General features: G+C 32.6%; 3 protein-coding genes and 1 long non-coding RNA gene across 9 annotated transcripts; 1 reads left to right on the top strand and 3 right to left on the bottom strand.

The window, feature by feature from the left end:
* Nucleotides 105-1,969, bottom strand: LOC109333569 (LOB domain-containing protein 22-like). Its single transcript, XM_019569069.1, has 2 exons — nt 1,022-1,969; nt 105-372 (listed from the first exon to the last, which is right to left on the bottom strand). The coding sequence occupies exons 1-2, from the start codon at nt 1,798-1,800 to the stop codon at nt 243-245; spliced, it is 909 nt and encodes a 302-aa protein (XP_019424614.1). The 5' UTR covers nt 1,801-1,969; the 3' UTR covers nt 105-242.
* LOC109333575 lies at nt 3,947-10,037 on the bottom strand. The gene is made up of 8 exons (XM_019569081.1): nt 9,930-10,037; nt 9,231-9,308; nt 7,947-8,014; nt 7,713-7,853; nt 6,232-6,273; nt 5,207-5,346; nt 4,822-4,953; nt 3,947-4,704 (listed from the first exon to the last, which is right to left on the bottom strand). The coding sequence occupies exons 2-8, from the start codon at nt 9,305-9,307 to the stop codon at nt 4,576-4,578; spliced, it is 729 nt and encodes a 242-aa protein (XP_019424626.1). The 5' UTR covers nt 9,308; nt 9,930-10,037; the 3' UTR covers nt 3,947-4,575.
* On the top strand, nt 10,746-13,855 carry LOC109333554. Its single transcript, XR_002106028.1, has 2 exons — nt 10,746-10,858; nt 13,329-13,855. It is a non-coding gene; the product is annotated as an uncharacterized LOC109333554 (long non-coding RNA).
* On the bottom strand, nt 15,607-19,957 carry LOC109333506 (putative F-box/FBD/LRR-repeat protein At4g03220). 6 transcript variants are annotated; one of them, XM_019569028.1, is made up of 4 exons: nt 19,802-19,955; nt 18,073-19,305; nt 17,719-17,898; nt 15,607-15,796 (listed from the first exon to the last, which is right to left on the bottom strand). In XM_019569028.1, the coding sequence occupies exons 2-3, from the start codon at nt 19,135-19,137 to the stop codon at nt 17,722-17,724; spliced, it is 1,242 nt and encodes a 413-aa protein (XP_019424573.1). In that variant the 5' UTR covers nt 19,138-19,305; nt 19,802-19,955; the 3' UTR covers nt 15,607-15,796; nt 17,719-17,721. The 6 variants fall into 6 exon arrangements, 5 of the variants coding, with proteins under 5 accessions (XP_019424573.1, XP_019424590.1, XP_019424580.1 ...); XM_019569045.1 differs by having other exon boundaries at nt 15,607-15,784; XM_019569035.1 differs by lacking the exon at nt 19,802-19,955 and adding an exon at nt 19,686-19,784.

Below are 20,834 nucleotides of genomic sequence, written 5' to 3'. Positions count from 1 at the left end.
TGAATCCAAACATACTTTATCAGAAAATGCATATACTTTTTTCTCATGAACCAAACCTGCATGAGATATGATATATGGTATTTTATTTATTTGAAGAAATAAAATTAATAAAAAATGAAAGATGTTATGTTATAGTTATAGCCTCATCTAATCATTGTTTCAAAAATTATAAGCTCTAAATTGAGTAAGAAACATTCTAATAATGTGAAATCATATTCTAAAAATCTATGCTAATTAACATCTCAGCTAGTACAATTTGTGAGAGTAAACAAAGTTGCTGCACCTTTCAGATCATGATCTTGAGCTTGTTGAATGTAATCACCATCTTCCTTTATTACCTCATCATCTATCTTAAATAAAACTGCATCATCACTGCATATTAATTATAAAACTTTGTTAGAAAATGTTGTTGCTGTATGAATCAGAAACAGAACATATTATAGTCATAACTCCAATCATAATGCATATTTGTATGAATCAGAAGCAGATATATATGTTACACTTCTACCCAAAGTTCAAACAGTATAAGAGTCTGTATCTATTCATTGTTTTTATTAGTTACAATGTAGTTTTTAGTGAATTATTGATCAGTTTGTAACTAAACAAAATAATGAATAGACATTGACTCTCATCCTATTTGGGTTTGTCTTCCCAACAATATATCTACTTTCGTCACAATTTTTTGTTTAAAAAATTACATTTTTTTCCTCTTACAAGGGTTAGTCGGAGTAATCTACTCTTGTTTTTTGTTGTTGTTGGAATTCATGATGCCTTTCTACATCCTACGATCAAAGATCCAAAGAAATTTGATCAAAGACTAAATCCAAATTATATGAAAGACAATGAATGAATATAGATTCTAACTAGATGCATGCAATTTCACAAATTGTATGTCTAACACATCAATTAGAATAAAAAGGGCGACCCAGTACATGTGACTGAGATCAATTAGAACGAGAACATAAATTTTTACAACAATGATCAACAATTAAAACATGCATAGTGTTAATGATAGACAAACCTGTGGTGGACTAGATTTTCGACCTCGAATCCGAGTTCATTTCTTTCATCACAAGGTATCTCAAGCATTGGCTTAGGATCATATTCATCGCCAACACTTGCATTACTATTCTGTCCCTGCAATGACAACGATGATAAAGACATCGAATTCTGCATCGTCCACGCATTAACATGTTCTTGCAAAGCGGCATTATTGTTATTATTGCTGCAATTATTCTCATTAGTCTCTGGCAACATAATGTAATGTTCATGTTGTGGCACTTGTGAAATATAATGATATTGATTCGTCAGGGGCGCGTTATACAAGCTCAAAGGATCACTAGCACTCATAACATCCTCTCCATTTATACCAACATTAACATTACTCATTGTTGGATTGTAAACATGTTGAGATTGTTGTTGTTGATGAGCCTGCGCTCGAACAAAAGCTAGTTGTTGAAGGACTAATTCGAGTTCTGCGTGATAGTATTCGATCTGCGCTTGGAGGTCTTGGATATGCCTAAAACAACCACCTACAGGGTCATTCGCACGCATATCGGATTGGTAAATGATCGTGCGCATGGCTTGATCCTTCTCGTGCGGCTCAAGAAACTTAATAATCTTGGTAATGTTGCTAACACCAAATAATTTATGGGCATTGAGGAATTGCCTTTGGCGATCATGAGGGAAATAAGGTGCAAGAATGCAGTCGGGCGCGCACTTCCTGCGTTGGTACTTGCACGCGGCGCAAGCCTGGGTTGTATTGTTACCATTTCTTGGATTGTTGTTGTTATAGTTCATGGTTTGTGTAGGGAAAAACAGGAAGAAAAAAAGGGTGTGAATGTGAGATATCAGCTGCGTTTCCTATGGGAAGGGACTTATTCTGGAGGGTTTCTCTCCCCTTAATTTCTCAGCATTGTTAAAGGATGAAACAGAATAATGGAAATGAGGGAAAAAGGAAATGAGAGATGGAGAGAAATGGAAGGAAAGATAGGTAGAAATATAGATATATGAGACAGAGAGGTGTAACAGAATCCATTTCTGTGAGTGGAATGTGTCATATTATAGGAAATTGTTGGTTTGGCATTTATTTTTTCATTCTAAATACTAATGATTTTGTTATCCTCCAACCTAGTTTAAAGAAAGATAATGTTATGTTTGATGTTAGATACAATTGACCGACTCATTTTAAACTAAAGTTTAGATTGACAAAACCTTGTATTTAATTAGAAATGTTACTAGATAACCTTAAGTTTCAATGTTTCTAGAAAAGTATAGGGAATAGCTTTTTTTTTTGTTTGATTTGCAAAGTAACTGTGGCAGAGATACAACTATCGGAGAGGATCCAAATCAATTAAAATGATTCATCTAAGTTTCAATTGGTCTTATTCATTTTGTTAATTAGATATGTACATTGCTAGTGTGATATCCAAATGCTACTAATTATAATTCAGTTTTGAAAGCCAAGTCAAATCCTCTAGATAACTATTTATTAAAATATATATATTTAATATTACCCGTTTGAAATTTGAAATACAAACTAAAAAGAGCAATTCATTTGGGGTTACTTCAAATTTATTATTATGTGTGAAGTGGGTAGAAACTTTATTATAAAAGATAAATGTTAATCAGAGACTATGTGTATTATATATCAATGACTAATAATACACATAATTTTTTAGTCACATATCACAATATAAATAAGGGGAATGCATAACACGAAAGTTTTGTTGGGAAAAAAAATACTACTTTGTGTGTGTTTTGGATATTGAAAAAAAAAACAATCCAAAATAAAAATCTATATGCTACACTTTAATTTGACACTATGTTTTTTCTTCAAGATATTGTAAGTTACACCGTTGTTAATTTGAATTAGTCTCATTTATCTTTTGAACAAGTCTTTGTAGTGTTTTGAACTTTTTACTTTTAAATAAACAAAAGCGATAACCTGACTCGTTATAAGAAGTTTTTTTCTTTTTTGAAAAAAAAGTGAGAGATGTTAAGAGAAAATTATGTTTTTGGAAAAGAGAGAGAAATGGTACTAAGGATTAAATTGTTTTTGCTTCTCTTTGGAATGATTTTTAGTTTGAAGTTATGAAACTTTTAAAATAGTTTCCAGCTTCATATTTTTCTATTATTTTTTTAAAATCAATAAAGTTAATTATTTTCATTTGACTTTGCAATAAATAAAAGAGAGTTCAATGAATATTCATTGATGATGTAAAAAGTTTAAATTGTCAACACTCAACACATATCATTTACTTTTTTTTTATGACATTTACTTTATAGTGAATAATTTTTAACACAATGATAAATAATGTACTATACTACAATGTCAAGAACATTTACACTTTTACTACACAACCTGTTATCTTGTAAAATAAAAAAACAAAATCACATTCACATTTATGTTTAATGCTAGGATGCCGATTTATTTCCTTAGTTTTTTTTAATGTGGAAATCATCTTTTCTCTAATAGCTTGGTAAAATATATGTATGATCATGATCATACTTTACCTTTTATGTTCCTTAAATTTTTGAAGTTGTATTAATTCGTAGTTCAATCAAATAAAGTATTTGAACACAATTTGGGAAAGTGCATGAATTAGTGAAAAATATGATCAACTTACGATCATAATTCATAAACCTGGGACCAATTTTTATTTAAGTAAAAAAATTATAAGTTAAACCTAAAAATTATTCAAGAATAAATTATGAAAATTGTCTTAGATATTTGTAATATATATTGTCAAACTAAAAAGTGATAATAGATAAATAATTTTGAATTCCCAAAAACTTCAAAAATATTTACCATGCATGAAAAAATTAGCCACACAAAAGGGATTCTTAGAAATTTACAAATCAAAATTAGATCGATAAAAAAAGATTCGTTCTGTGAATCTTTTGAACTACAAGTTAAATAAAATCAATTAGAATGAGCTCAAAATTGAAGATCTCACAAAAAAATTACCATGATTCATTCACAGCCACCATAAATTACATCCCAACCTTAATAACTACAAAGATATCAACCACTAGTCCATTTAAAATGCATAAATATTCTCCTAAGGCTACATGTATTCTTTACATCTCGAGGCTGACCGAGCATTCTTTTGCATCTTCGCTTCGATGCTCAAGTCAGTATTCTTACACCTTCGCCTCTCGAAACCCAAGACTCTCTCAGCATGAGCAATTTTCCACAATAAGCCTAGTCAGGCTCAGAGTATTCTTTACTCGATTGGCCACTCCTGATCTCGACCAACTCTCTTCTAAATAGATATCAAATCAAGTTCAAAGAGTTTATCCTCACAAAGTCTCTTTACTTCTGATTTCTTCATTCTATTAAGTGGGGACTTTTAGATTCACACTCACTCTAAAGCAATAACTGAACTATTTTCAGGAACTAGAAGTATGTTGCATAGTGTGTGATTCTTGCCAAGAGAATTTGGATGAAGAAATCTTATCCAAAAATATTTCAATTTTTTCTAATACTCAAGAAGGCAGAACATAAATTTAACTTAGATTCAAAATAAATTTTTGGTAAATCATTTTATGAAGTAAGAAACAAATGACTGATCACCGAATAAGTTCCCAAGCTTGACGCACCGTTTCATCATTTATGAAGGGGCACAAAGACCACATTTGGCAATAACTTTCAAGTTCTTCTGATGACAACTTGAGATCTAATGCAGAAACAACTCTTTCCTACAATATAACAACCAAAGCCTTAGTCTCACCAGACGGGGTCGGCTAAAACACTGACAAGGAAGATTAAGATTTTTCAATATTACTATGATTGTAAGGTCACAAATAGATCATTACCTGCATCAAATAGTCTTGCTTGACCATACTGTACAAGATAGCCATCAAGGTAGCTAAATGTGTGACATCAGTATTTTTCTGTTGTTTGGTAGTTGTGACATCAGTAGTTGATGACAAAGCGCCATTTTCGTCCTGCGTGAGATGTAACTCTTAAGTGAGCTAGAATTTCATAATTTTCATTATCACATTTATATCAAGAACATGTAAGCAATGCATGAATCTAGTGAAGATATTTAACTTCGTGAAAGAACAGAAAAAGAGGACAATGACCTTGCATTACATATGAATCTCGCCCACATATATCATGTCGGGCTTTTCACTTTCTTTATGGGGCTGAGGGATACACGGGGAAAAACTTGAAAGAATGCATTAAAAATGTATTTACCAAATCATTATAGGTCTCCACCTCATTCAATTCAACACCAACATCATGATCTGAGAGGACTAACAATTTTCCATGTATACGCTGTATAGTACTTGTTACATCACCCAATAAACCTTCAAGTTTATTAAGTATTTGTTGGGCTGCAAGACATACTTGATTGGTTAATTGTCACATTAAGACAAAGAAGGCAAGATGAATCAAGAAGACCACTGCATTACCTTACATTCCAAGAATACATACAAGTTATAAGCAAACTACAATTTAGAAAAAGCTTCTCTAAAGCAAATCTGTCCCTAAATTGAGAAAGTAGGGGTCTATGGTGTATGTATATTATTGGATCATTTAGTGAGCTAAGATCACAACGCACTTTATTAAATTAAAGGTGGATAGTAACTTTTTCACTTTACAAACAAATACACTTCATAGGAGCCATTGCTCCACTACAAGGGGAGGGGGCTTGATTTTGTTACTATGGGCCTTTATACTAATGATAGCCTCTTTATGGAGCACAACTTTACTTTCTATCTACTAGAGAATTTGCATAGATATGAAGGAAAGGAAGGGCATATTGAAAAGTAATGCAAATCCAGAAAGCAATATTGACAAATGAAAAGAATCATCCTCCAAGTTACAACGGGTCTTCATAAAGTAAGAAGCCAGAAGCCATAGTGAAGACTGAAGACAAACATAAATAAATGGCCAGCAATCGAAATGGTTAACTAAAAGTAACAACTTTCTTTTTTCCTATAGTCAAGAGAAATATATATATATTCAACAAATGCCTGAGTTATTACAAGTACAGTATGTTGTGTACTACAAAATTGAATAGATTTAAGGGCAAGAAAACCAGCCAACTGATGAAAAAAAACGTATTATTCTGTCCAGAATTGTATATTCCAGACTAAGTGGATTATGGTTTTGTATAAGCCTAGCACCATGCTTCAACTTTCTAGATAAGTTTATATGGGCCTAACATAAGCATATTGCAATAAGTGATCAAACATATGAAAAAAATGAGTCCATACCTTCGCTTATATGGATAAGAAGTCCATGCTTGCATGAGTTCACTTCCATATATAGATTTTGCCATTATTGAAACAGTGGAATAGTCAGGGCAATGAAATAGCAATAAATTTTAGAAAAACGAATTTAATTGAGAATTGATAACGGATGATCTGATAGTGCTGTTTCAAGCAGGAGTCCTTTATCCAATAAATAAAAGGCACTAGATATGTCTAGTTCTAGTGATTTCAACCAAAAATTTGTTAATGGTAGACATTTGGTGAACTGACTAATACAAGTGAAGAAAATAATCTTATATTGTCTAGTGTGTCCACTCATCCAACGAACATTCTCATCTCTGATACATGAAGGTTATTCTCTTGTTGACATTTTACTGCCCAACGTTTTGTCCCATATAACATTGCAGTTCTTATAGTCATGTGATAAAACTCTCCCTTAAGCTTTGGTGGTACATTTTTATCACATATGACACTTGAAGCACTCCGCCATTTCATCCAACCCGCTTCAATCTTATGGTTTACATCTCCATCAATTTCCTATTGTCTTCTATGATTGACCCAAGATACCTAAATCTAGTGACTTGTCACTTGTGATATGACATGATCCCCAATCTTTCTACCTCTTGCTAAACTTATACCACATATATTTTGTCCTACTTCCACTTATACAAAAGCTAAGTACTTCCAAAGCTTGTTTCTACATTTCTAGTTTCCCAAATAAACAGACCCGAGCGTGTTGCTTCACAAACAGGCCATGAAAAACATGTAGGATCATTTATTGAGAACAAAATTTGTGAATAGAAGTTAGAGTAATTTTGTAGGACTGCACAATTTTGTGAGAAATTATGATATAATCATAGCTTTGCAAAATTCAATATTAACTTAAAGTGCACACAAAAAGAAATCACTTGTTTACATTTTTATTTGAATAAAGAAGAATCGTGAATTGTTAACAGTCTTGCAGAAAACTTGTTTGTTTACAACAACAACAACAAACACGCTATTATTCTGCTAGGTGGGGTCGGGTACAAGGATCGAACAACGTCATAATCCTCTATCATAATGAAAACTTGTTTGTTTAAAAAAGGGTGGTCCAGTGCACGAGGCTCCCAATTAATGAGATCTGGGGAAGGTAAATATACATAGTCATACCTCCATAAGTAGAGAGCCTATTTCCTGGATTTGAACCTGTGACTTCAAGTCACAAACCAATAACCTTACTATTGCACCAACCATACCGTAGATGCAGAAAAGTTGTTTGTTTACTTTAAAAAATATATTAGACACAATTTAGAATGTTAAAAAAGAGTTGTACATTGGTAGGTCATTTGTAAGTATCACCCTGAATTCCTCAGGTGGGCTTTGGCATAACCTAACTTTGGAATGGCACATCACACACTGTCCTCCTCTTAAACTTAACCAAAAAAGTAAGAAAAATGTGATAGAGATAGAGATAGAGAGGGAGAGAGAATAGTTGTGCTTACAACTGGTTACACTCTGGACACCATCATTGGGATTCCTACATCCAGAATTGACATAGGATTTAACTCTCTTAGTTTCATTGGCTTCAATTATCTTGTTGACTAATTTAGAATTTGTATCTATAGGAGGCCTCCGAATAAACTCTGCATGATAAAAGGTGAAGAATGAATGAGCAAGCACTATTTTTATCTTACACCAACTACTAACAGGTGGTAAACATGATTATGTAAAACTACCAAGTGCTCGTTGAAATCCAGACAGCAGCTTGCTTCCAGCAGTTCCCAACTCCTCAAGCTTTGCGATCCTATCACATGGTAGCTGTTGAGAAACATAAACTTGTGCAAATATATTTTGAGATAAAAAAGTACAAAATAATTCTGTCCTAGCACTGATTCCAAAAGAAAAAGCAAAGACAAAAGTATTTGTGTATTATCAGTGTCTCAAAAATATATAAACATACACAGACAAGCAACCATGAAAAAAATTTCTTTCATGCATTAGTTCCATTTCCTGACTATCAAGCTCTCTTAATGTTGCTTCCCATTACGTCTGCCATTTACCAGTTATCACCAACTAAAGTCCTCGGAGTAGGGATCCCTTATCGGCTTATCGTTATTGCATATCCAGGTTACAGAACTGATTATCTTGGAGCAACTAAGAGTGTGGTACTGGTTAGGGTTAATGTAGTTTGTAGGATGTCTTTTAAAATCAAACCTCTATGTTGTCTTTATTAAATAAATACAACCAAATCAACAGCAAAGACAACAACCAAGAACTAGATGAGGAATTATCCTGAAACTTCTGGATCCTCTTTGCTTATGAAAGCAAACCGACCTCCAAAACAACAATAACTAATGCTGATAATGTTTGTACCCATTCAAAATTCTTCTTTCGGTATCTTATTTTGTTACAGATTTAGAATTGTAGACATTGATATGATTATTGAGTTGAAGCTACTTCGAGAACTCTAAGAAATACTATGATGCTTGTAAGATCACATTCTTAAGAAGTAAAATATTATTCTCTGCACAATGGAGTTCTCAACCTTAGAAGAACAACATCGAAAAGGTTTTTAATTTTTATTTTGAAGCATCAGCCAAAGCAAGCATATAAGTTAGGACAAAAAAGGAAAGAACTATCCAGTGCACAAGGCTAGAGGGTAGATAAACACAGCTTTACCCTCGCAAGCAAATAAGTTGTTTCCAGTCCACAGGGCAGCTTTACTCATAGGTTAGAACAAAACATAGATAAAGTTATTTAGGTGCTTGTGGTGCTGTACACCAATAAAAGTATAACACATACTGTTATTCTCTTACTGTTTATTAATGAGAGGAAAAAAAGTAAGAGAAATGTTTAGTTTTTATTGATAAACAACATCACAAGCACCTTCAGAACTTTACCTAAGTTTTCTCCTGTAATTTATCTACTCGATAAAAAACTAAGATTATCAAATGTTTACCAATCATTTTGGCAACCTATAAAAAACGAAGAAGCCAGAAAGTAGTAAGGTTAGCAATTACCCTGTCATGAAATCTTTAAATTTATGTATAATTTCTTGCTTCAGGTCAGAAATTGACTCGTCTTCACTGCCTCCCATTCTGAAATCCATGTGAAGAGAGTAGGAATTAATGAAATAGCTTTCATACTAATAGAAGAGTTACCTTAGCAGATCCCCTCATAGAAACTTAAATGCCATGATTTTAAAAAAGTGTTATGAATGTTACTCTGCAATGCACTAGACTGTTAATGGAAAACAAAACATATCACATACATAATATCTTTGTCAATAATTATTCTTAATAAAAGCTGCTGGTATTATTCTTAATAGAAGCACAACTACTTAAAAAAGAATGAGCTTAATATTGCATCTTATTTTATGCAAAATTTAATTAAACCCCATCTTAATATTGCATCTTATTTTACGCAAGCGAAGAGATTGTTTCCGGTGTTTAAACCCATGATCTCCCGGTGACAACACATGCGACCTTATGGTTCCGCCGAGCCTCACTTTCTAAGATAATATTTATATCAGCACGTTGAACCCAAAGCATAGACTAAGAAGAACCCAACAAGTATATAATCAAGCTCACAAGGCAAAAAAGATTCATTTTTTCTAACTTCAGACAGCAATCACGAGGTTCAGGTATTTCCTCAAACAAATGGTGTGCAAAATCAGACAATGGTTGTGTCAGAAAAAAGCAGATGAAGAGTAAGCTTACAGATAATGGTTGTGCAATGTCGTTCTTAGTGGTATTTTTCCGGCGGGGTTGGCGGAATGGCGCGGTGGTGCTATAGTTCCTGATGGGATTGAAAGGCTAAAACAGTTAGAAAAGTTAGTGATGAAATAATATTATATAAAATTCATGTAATTTATCTCTTATAATACATATCAGTCTATAAGCAATATCATTAGTGGAAATTACACTAGTTTTAGTGAAATTATATAAATCATCCCTTATTTTTTTATACTTACACAAACCTCTCCTAATTTTTTAAGCATAAGAAACAAGTGTAATATTTTAAACAAAAAATGTGATACATTTAGAGACAAGTTCAAATAATATATGAGTCAATATTTCTTTATTATTTTTGGTTCGTTACACTGTATTATAAGAATGATTTAAACAATATTTTTTTTAGAATTGTTGATGTATTTTGTAACCAAAAATAATAAAATACATTGATTTTTATATTATTTAGACTTGTTTACACAATATATCATGTTTTGTTAACTTAATTGCATTTATCACATTTTTTGTTTAAAAGATTACTTATTTCTTATGCAGCTAATCAGTATAATGAAATGAAAGTAAATGAGGGTGATTTACTCATATCATTTACTATATATTTAACCATTATTAATTCTTAAAAAAATCAAAGTAAATCTTATATTAACAATACATAACTAAATATTATGTTCTTACTTCAAAGTTCAAACTGCAACCCTAACCTTGTTCAAGAAGATACATATTTGTCTAATTAGTGTTCGGCCCAAAAATTGTTAAAGCCCATTTTCTTCTCTACAAACCAAAAACAGCCCTGTTAGCGTTTTGTTTAGCAAAAGGAAATAAAATGCATCAATTTCATTGCGCCTTTCTCCATTACCCACAAAGTTTTCATCTTTCACCTCTATCAATTCCAATTTCAGGTTTCATTATTATCTAATTTGCTCTCCTTTTTGTTTCATTTGTATTTTCATTTTATTGGGTTATGTGGGGTGAAAAATACTTGTGTTTTAGGTTTACAATGAAACCCAAAGATTAGAAAATATTAATTTTTGAAGAGTTTATTCAATATATGAATTGAGTTAAAATTTTGTTTAGGTTTGGTCTTATTTAGTGAGAATTGGTTATGGTAGTTTGTTATTTCAGAATTTGATTCTTCAAAGTTGAAAGTGAATCCTACATATGTGAATGCAACTAGTTTTCCCTTAACTTGAGTCCTTCTTGAGATGACTTGCTAATGATCAAAAGGGTGAATTTTAAGTCACTTAGTACTTATTTGTTTTGGCTTTACAAAAAAGTGATTCTCCAAAATCTGGACTTCGGCTGAAACTTTTTTTGTTAGAAGCTAAAGAATTAATGTCAGAAGCGAATTTTTTCAATAAAAAGCTTAAGGAGGAGTGGTTTCTGTGTCATATGTGGTAGAAAGGAAAATTTTGCTCCACAGCTAAGATCCGCAATGTTATATAGGACCGAGTGTTAGGTGGTAAAATGTCAACAAGAGAATAAGCTCAATGTAACAAAAATGATAATGTTGCGTTAGATGATTGGAAATACTTAACAAGGTAGGATTTGGGACAAATGTATTAGTGAGAAATTTGGGGTACCTTAAATTGTAAAAAAGGTGGTAGAATCGCGCCTTATGTAGTTTACACATGTGTGGATAAGATTGTTGGAAGCTCCGATAAAGAGAATAGATCAAGTAGAGCCTAATCCAATTTTTAGAGGTAGAAGGAGACCAAGAAAAACCATAGGCAAAACGATTAGGAAATATTTAGAGATCAATGTTTTGTCGATGGATATTATTTATGATAGTGTATTATGACGTAGTTTGATCTATGTAGCCGACCCCACCTAATGAGATTAAGACTTGGTTGTTGTTGTTGGTATGTCCTCCCACTTTACCTTTATATAAAATTGTCTCAAAACCTTCCAACAAATGATTTCTGAAAATCTAGTCTAATTAGGTGCCTTCATAGCAAATAGAATGATTGAAAAAACCATCTGCTCTTATGGCATTGTGGGATCATTTGACACATCCATGTTGTAAGGTTCTTTGCATAAACAGCTCATTTGACAGAGGGCTGTTAGGAAATGTTGGAATTAATAAATAAAAACTTGTTATGGATCCTTTTTGCCTAATGGCATGTGATCTTTCAATGCAAAAATGGAGAAATATGGCTATCTGTCCTCCAAATAGCCACTGTTGCAATGGACTATAGTTGTCATTTGAAACTGAATCCAATATACCTTTCAACACCAAATTGATTGACTCTGGGTCATTTTGAGGTTTAAAAGTTCCATAGGAAGTTCTAGTGTAAACAATTTTGTTATTGACTAGCTTCAAGGAAAGCAAATGCCAAATTCACATAGGTAATGGGGAGGATTTATGCTTTCTCTCGAATCTTGATGATGCCTTTGTCCCCTTTTCTATATCTTATGATTCACATCAAGTGGTAGCTCCAAATCTTCTTCATTAGGTGGTTTTTAACTTTATAGGTTCCATTTGATTACATAAGTGCTCAAAATTTTAATAGAGACAAACGCCTCTGTATAAGGGAATAAGGTTTGGTTTTTGAAAGGATTGAAGTGAACAAGAATCATACTGCACCACCCAGATTTAACCACTACAACAAATACCAATTTTCTCAGGAACTGAGATATCTGATTAACATCAGTGCTTTCAATTTAAACTCTGCTTATCATTATTTGCAAAGGAAACTTATATTTTATGATTTTCTAGGATATCCAAATTATAGATGCATCTTTAGTGTGAAGGATATGCTACTTATGTGGTTGAACTCTTTGATGAAAATGGGTGGAATACAACAACCCGATCCTATTTCACTAGGAGGGATCAACTACATGAATTGATCAATGCTACTAAGTTTTATCAAAAACAAAAAGTTCAAATAAACCATTTTTCATAACGGATGGTATATGGTTTTAAAATAACATTCGCCATATTACTTTCCAAATGTTTAATCTGACGGAATTTACAACATTTGTTAAGAATACACATTATCAGATTGCGAGGTTTCATAATTCTGTAATTGGACTTGATAGGTTGGTTTATGCGAATAATTTTTCTTATGATTATGAACACCAGATTTTCTCTCTGGAAATTGTTTTACCTTCAACTGTAATACCCCAAAAATACTGTTAGAAGGTGTTAAATTATTGTGACCTTGACCTCTGTTACTTTGCCAAGATATTTCTTTTGTAAAAAAATGCATATCAAGAATGTTCATAATTAGTCGGCACGCGTTTAGGTTCTTGATATTGCTGGATTGATGGAAACCATGTTGGTGCAGCATGTTGTTATCATCCTAAATGGTGTAATGAACTTATTTGGTGTTTGTTAGGTGACATTAGTTAGACTTGTTTTTGTTGCAGGTAGCAAGTGGTAGATATGGCAGTTAAACCAACAGTTGCATTGAGGGCTTTATTTGTGGGAGGCATAGCAGCATTTGCTAAAATAGCAGGTGCAATGAAGGCTGCAGGTGGTGTAAAATTGGGTGCAGCTGCAGCTGCGATGACAGCAGCCGCAACTGCAGCCGTGTCAGGGTCAAAACAAGAGCAAAAGGATGCTTCTCAACAGTCTCCAAAGTAATTGTTTAACTTTTTTTTCCATGGTTTGACATTGTATGTTGTTAAGTTTATGTAGATTAATGGAATATTCCCTGAGTTTAAGGGGAAGAAAAAGTCCATGAAAGAATTATAGTCTTCATAGATGTTGATGTAATAATCTCTTCCAAGTCTTTCAAATAAGATTGAGTTGAATTTATAGACTGTTGCTGAAGTTTTAGATGAAGCTTTGGGTGTTTTAGACAAAGCTAAACTCTTAGATGACTGGTGTGTGGAACTGTGGATGTAGCATGTTTGGATTCCATTGAAGCTTGGGAAAAATGGCTTTTATTTAAGAAAAATATTTCTTCTACACTCTTTCTCTAGAAAGAGAAAAAGAAGTAATTGGTGATGTGATGTAAAAGATCAAATTTGTTGTTTTTTGTTATGTGCTGCTATATTTTATGTGTCATAGTGTATTTGGTCAAAACACAAAAAAAAACATATATTCTCCCACTAGTTGCTAGTTTCTACTGATAAACTTATATTCTCTCCAAGCCTTATAAAGATGATGAAATTTTGTAAAGACAAAATCAAGGGAACACACTTAGTGTTTTGTCAGAGAGATCAATCATCAAATCAATAATTCAATGTATTTGTCATTCATTATTCAATTATATATGCTTATGTAACTTTTAAGCCTTTTTATTCATTATCATAATTTTAATTTGAGACACCTTTTTGTGTGTATATTTTTACTATTTTTTTTGGGATGAATGGAGTAGTTTTGGGAATTAATTATGGTCACACCACCAAATATAACTTTGCATGAAAAAACTCAAGTGAAGGGAGTGTCTCTAAACCAGTTAGTAACGGTGTATATCTTTATCATATCAATTTGTTAGTTGGGAACTTTATATATATATTTATTTCTGAGTAATGACATTTTCCTACTAAATTCTCCTACAAATCCTCTTACCACAAGAAAGTGGCATATGTCACTTGTAAATCAATCTTTAATAAATAAAGTATTAATTTGTAACATATGAAAGAGGATTTATTTGGAGAATATATCATTTTTCATTATAATGTTTATATTTATCTCTTTATCTATATATGAATGTAGTTGTCCCTCGTTTTTTAAGATTAATTTTTATACTTAGAATTCCATATAATAGCATTTCTTCTCGTATAAATAGATATCAAGAACAAAAAATATTTAAAGAATTTTTTATTATGACATTTAGTAGATATTAATTCCTAGTTTCCTCAATTATCATTATACAGTTTATTATGCATTTATTTACTAGATATCAAGAATAATTTTTTTAGATGATTCAAAATGGACCAGCTAAGAGTTTGTTTGAGAGCATGAATTAATATAGCTATTGTAATCGATCAACGGGTCAAACTAGTCGAACAAATCCCACTCACATTAGTTGCATATATTCAGTACAACCTTTTGTGACCACCTAGTTAAAAGTAACATTGAACTACCACAAAACATATAAGTCTTCATGTTGGAGATTGTACTGGCTTCAGGTCAAATGACCTAACACACCTCATGGAAGGTTAATATACTAGTCTCAACATGCATTATAGTTGTGACAATGATAAATGGAAGTGACACAAGATGAATAAATAGGCAATCAGAAATGGCTATGAATGGCTCCAAAAGCAACAAACACAATTCATACATAGAGTGAAAGAAAATGCTGTTAGATTACTTCAATGTTATCCAAATTTAGGAAGATGGTAGAGTTCAATTTTGATATATATAATTCAAGTGCCTATTTATATATACAGTGAACAATTGGTAGTTGAATAAAAATATCCAAACTATTATTTCTTTAAAACTAAATCTATCATTATCACAAAATATTAATCTACAATTCAAAATGGAAGTACGTTCCATTAGCTGATTGCAATCTCAACATTAACAATGAACAGAATTATCTTTTTCATAAACCTCAATGCATTTTTCCCATTTACTTTCCTAAGAGATACTAAAGAAAATAAATAATTAATGGTCAGTATATTCAGCCCATTTTCTTCTTTTTTTCAGCTGAAAAATTAGCTATAAAATGAGAATAAAGATAAGACAATGTGAAAAAAGTCTTTAAATTTCTATTTCACTGTATATCATGCTGTCTAAAATCAACCACATATACAAGTATTCCCCAATCCCTTCCATTCAAAATATACCAAATACTATTCCTTCTTTAGATTATAAATATCCAAGTATTGGGTTAACTTCCACCTCAGCAGCAGCAGCAAAACCTCCTGTGCAAATTATCCTTCAATTTATAACAAATGGACAAATTAATAATTTTATTCTCATATTCTAATTTAGAAAGATTTTAAATTGAAATCTATTACCAAAGTCCAAAAAAATCAATTAAAGGAGTCATTATCAATGACCTCATTATACAAGTCACTCCAAAAATATAGTCACACTACACTGCAATACTAATTAGTTACTAGTAATTGCTGCTCCTAAACAACCCATTATGTGGGGTTAGATATATAAATTGAACAACATCACGAGGCTCTATCATATATCATGTCCACAGACAAAACACTAGTCTCTAAATTTTTTCTAATCATTTCGTGTATGATTTTTCTCTGCCTCCATTTGCTTCTAGAAATTAGATTAACCTCTATTTTGTTCTACTCTTCTTACTAGGGGGTCTAACAGTCTCCTTAACACATGATTAATTCACTTAAGGTGTGATTCTATCATCTTTTCTATAATAAGAGATATCCCAACTTTCTCTCTAATGAATTATTTCCTAATTATATCTTGTATGTGTCCACTCATCCAAAGCAACATTCTCATCTATGCTACATTGAGTTAATTCTCTTGTTGACATTTCATTTTCACCGCTCAACATTCGATCCATATAACATATTGGGTCATTTCATATCACATGACACTATAAGCACTATGTCATTTCATACATTCCACTTGAATCACATGGTTTGGATCTCCTCAATTTCCCAATTGAATTGTATGATTGACCAAAAATACTTAAACTTACTGACTTGTGGTATGGTATGATCTCCAATTTTTATCTCGCTCCTAAACATTCACAAAAATAACATGATAATATTCCCACTTCATAGCATTCTATAACCTTTTTACAACCCAAAGTTCCTAGTCAATATGAAAACTCAAATGCAAAACTATGGTTCTCATTAAATCAAAGGTGGGAAATAGTGTCAGAACTTAGTGTTGCATAGCAGTGGGGAAGGTGCAGTTTAGTTCAACCTTCCATGCTAAACAAATTTGAACAGGATATACAATCCATTTTTTGAACAGAACCAGTTTTATATATAAACAAACTTAAATAAAATCAGTTAAAAAAATCAAACCCATCCAAATTTCACAGATCAGAGAGGCTGGACATGGTTGGGTTCAATTCGAAAAATACCAATGAATTGACAAAACTGTTTCGAACAGTTTTCAAGACCAGTTCACAAAACTGAAACAATAACAGACTTCAGAAACATTTCAATGTTCAGAATCAACATCAAGAGGAAGGTAGCAGCAGAACCAAACATGATATCAAAGTGAAAGAAGATAAGACCATGATGCTGTTCACAGGGATGGGGTTATGCTTCTTCCATTCGTGAGAATGACGACCCACCAGTGAAGGATTCGATAGCAATTAAGTTCTATCTTTCTTTTCTTATCTGGTTTGGTTAATACATTAAACAGTATTGTTTTCTATAAATAAAATAATAGCATCAATCCAAAAGTAATAAAGATGAACATATGTGATCTGGTTGATGTAATTTATATTTTTACGGTAAAAAACTACGAAAAATAATGCAAATAGAGAGCATATTAAATGATCCGTCAAACTTTTTGAACATGCAAAAAACAAAGAAGTGAAAAATGGTATTTCCAAACAAAAATTAAAGGTGACGAATATTTATCTGTCTCAAAGTGTATCAAGGGACATAGAAAAACTATATGAGCACACAAATTCAAGACCTTGCAGAACATGAAAATGGTCAATGGAATTGAGTATTATCCATAAATTACAAACTATAGCCAATCATTAAAGTAATATTTATTTTACGGAGAGGAATGATCAGCTAAAAGGACCAAATTAAAGAATGTCATTAGCATAAGAAATAAGCTCCAAAAACCCATAACAGTTGTAATAAGGAGAGAATATCTAATTTAAGAATGAAGGGGGTTTATGAATACCTTCTAAATAGTCACTATCTCAAAGTCTGCATGCTGAGAGCAATTGCGGAAGTAGGCAGCTATATGGTCAAGGTTGTTAATGAAGATTTTATATGTTGATCCGACCCCGAAATTCAATGACTTTAATTTACTAAAAGACAAACATTCTGGTTTTAACAAGATTGCAGTCCCACAGGTAACCTGAAAAAAGAGGGGGAAACAGAAAAAACGCTAAGAGAAACCAAACTATATTTGAAAGTATTCAAAACAAAAATCTATACTCTCTCACACACATGTCATGCAAAATACACATACACATTCCAAGTGAGCATTCATGTACAAACACAGATAAAAAACACAGAAATTTCTCTATACCGCAACAGTGCAGAAGGATAGTTTCACTGCTTCAGCATTACATTGTCCCCGTAACATATTGATCAAACCATGTAACGTCTCCTGCCTCTTCTTGTGATGAGACTTTTCCAACTGATCATGTGGTTCATGAATATCAATGGTCAAGCCATCCAAGGAAGGAAGACCAAACTCAAAAAAGGCGCAAGGTGTAGAATATAAGTAGCTGAAATTGGTAAGCTGCGGTGCAGCGACTATAATCTTGCATTTAAAGCGGTTGCACATTAGACTCAAGTTCTTTAGTTGGGGAGCGGATATCACGAAATCCCTAGGGTTCAGATCTGACTGAAAGGACATTTCACTTAAGTGCAAAGTCTTCAAATTGACACAATTTCTGAAAGGATCCAGACAGTCAATCCCTGTGTAACACAGACTGAAGCTGCTTAGGTGCAAAGTTGTCAATGTTGTAAAACCAAAAAGTTCTGCCAAACTTGCAAATGGATTTGAAAAGTCAGCCGCAGCAGGATGCATTGAGAATCGTTCCAAATGCAATATTTCCAATGATTTGCAACCTATAGGGGATGACAGATTTGTAGGATGACAATCTTTAAACTCAAGCATTTTCAAGGATCGGCAAGCAAATAGAGCCAAGGGGATTTCAACCGGTGGACTGCCAAAAGTTTTTGCCTGAAGATTGATTCTGATTTCTTTAACACCATGCACTGCTGCATATTCAATAACCCTATTCAATAGATATTGATCTGTCGCATAATCTACCCCGAAGCGAGAGTAAATAAGAACTTTGACCTGGGAAGAATCGCGATGGGATAGGACCCACAGCACAAATTTCCTGAAATCAACCAGCCGAGCAAATGATTTGCTGGTGAAGTTCAGGCAGGGAACTGAAGCCCAAAGATGCCTCCACCTTTTTGATAAAACACAAGTTCGAATTGCATCCTTTGTTTCCACAAAGGACAAAATATGATGGATAAGGCAATCCGGTAAATCACCAAGTCTATCTTGACAATCAGCAGATTTACAATAATCAACGTTTTGCGAAGCTAAAATTCTTTTTTTCATCTTCTTCATGACACTAGACCAGATTCCTTAAACTTCAGCTTTAGGCATTCCCACTTCACAGCACTCAACTGACTCAGCTAGGTTACAACAATCAATCACATCTCCCCATTAAATTTTTACTCTCCAAAATTAAAATAATCCGGAGATTATAAGCAGCAGCACCCCTCTATGTAGAATCTATCAAAGCAAGAATATAGAAAATAATAGAAAAATCAGATCAGAATAATATGATAAGAAATGTTACCCTATCCATATTCAAAAACCACAAGCATCCACTGAACACTCAAGGACAGAAAGTGAAAATCAAGATAATAAGTTCAGTTCATTTGATAATTGAAACAAGGTAATAACTAACTTCAAGCTGACACAAACATTCACTGAATAGCATCTACTTTTACACATGCTTCAAAAATCTCACCTTTACCAAAACTTCCAATTCAATTCAATCCCCAGAGAAATAAAACATGATAAACTCATATAAAAACCAAACCCCATAAATAAAATTCATAAACTAACATATTTCAGATGGTGGGGAACAATCAAGTTGACAACTTTACCATTCCATAGTTAAAAAAATCACAGAAAAAGCACACCCTAACATATTGGCAATTAAAAAAATGGAAAATAATAAAAGTGGGTAATTGGAGAGACAAAAAAGGTGGGAACTTTGAACCTGAATGGGGTCTATGTTAGATGATGGTGATGAATTTGATGAGCACGCGTGTTGAAAAATCTTGAATAGGGTTTTTACAAGAGGGGCAGAGTCTCAGACTCTCTCAATAAAATTATTGTTTTTTGTTTGATACCAAAATGCCTCTCTTTCTCTCTTAATAATTTTATTATCTTATGGCTTTTTAGGCATTTTCTCTTCTTAATTCCACCAATGGGGAGTAGGGAACAAAGTGGGGGGGAAAGAGGAAAGGTTATATTTCGTGGCAATTAGGTTGGTTTAGCACATGGGCCTTGCCCCTGCAGTTGTTGGATTAGTGGAGAGTCAAAAATGTCTTCATTCACTCAAAATGTCTACTTTGTTTAATGGGCAAGGCAGATTGTTAGATGGCATATAATCTTAATTATTAAGTATTAAGTTTTGATTTATCATTCAATTTCAATGATAATTAATATTAATTTGTGTTAAATTTAAAAATGTGGGAATGATATAAGATTATCTTTAAATTTTATGTATTTTTTTTTTTTTTATTTTATAGTGGCACGGTGCAAGTCGTCCTACTCATATTTAGGGAAGGCATGATATGATATTTCATGTCATTTTCGCAAATGGGTATGCACATTTCTGCCCTAAATTAGGTGGGCATTGCATATACACGGGTAGGATAAGCCAAATTGACAATGCAATATGCAATATATCTTGAATCATTGGATACTTGACGATGAAATTCCATTTTTATGTGTTTATTTTTACTCATCGAGCTAGGTATTGAGGACACTCAAATTCATCTCATATATATATATATAGAGTGACTCACAAGAGAATGATATGTTATTGTGAGAAATGAAAACATTTAATTTGAATCATTAGATCTTATTTGAACGGTCAAGATTAAAAGGTACAAACACATGACTATCATGTGACCGATGACGAACTTTTAATTCTAACCATTCATGATTGGTTGTAAGACCTAAATTTATTATTCTAATAGTTTTTATATGAGAATTGTTCTCACTTGAGTGCCCTATGTAAACAT

The sequence above is a fragment of the Lupinus angustifolius genome, chromosome LG02 (assembly GCF_001865875.1).
Source record: "Lupinus angustifolius cultivar Tanjil chromosome LG02, LupAngTanjil_v1.0, whole genome shotgun sequence".
In the NCBI taxonomy this organism is placed as follows: Eukaryota; Viridiplantae; Streptophyta; class Magnoliopsida; order Fabales; family Fabaceae; genus Lupinus; species Lupinus angustifolius.
This window is presented reverse-complemented; position numbering and strand designations above follow the sequence as displayed.

Excerpts from the sequence above, each read along its gene's own strand:
- LOC109333569 (XM_019569069.1), bottom strand. The coding sequence starts at position 1,800 with ATGAACTATAACAACAACAATCCAAGAAATGGTAACAATACAACCCAG. Across the intron at positions 373-1,021 it reads GAAAATCTAGTCCACCACAG|TGATGATGCAGTTTTATTTA; the intron begins GTTTGTCTATCA and ends ATTAATATGCAG.
- LOC109333575 (XM_019569081.1), bottom strand. The coding sequence starts at position 9,307 with ATGGGAGGCAGTGAAGACGAGTCAATTTCTGACCTGAAGCAAGAAATT. Across the intron at positions 8,015-9,230 it reads TTTAAAGATTTCATGACAGG|GATCGCAAAGCTTGAGGAGT; the intron begins GTAATTGCTAAC and ends ACCATGTGATAG. Across the intron at positions 7,854-7,946 it reads TGGATTTCAACGAGCACTTG|AGTTTATTCGGAGGCCTCCT; the intron begins GTAGTTTTACAT and ends TTTATCATGCAG.
- LOC109333506 (XM_019569028.1), bottom strand. The coding sequence starts at position 19,137 with ATGAAGAAGATGAAAAAAAGAATTTTAGCTTCGCAAAACGTTGATTAT. Across the intron at positions 17,899-18,072 it reads TATCCTTCTGCACTGTTGCG|GTTACCTGTGGGACTGCAAT; the intron begins GTATAGAGAAAT and ends CTCTTTTTTCAG.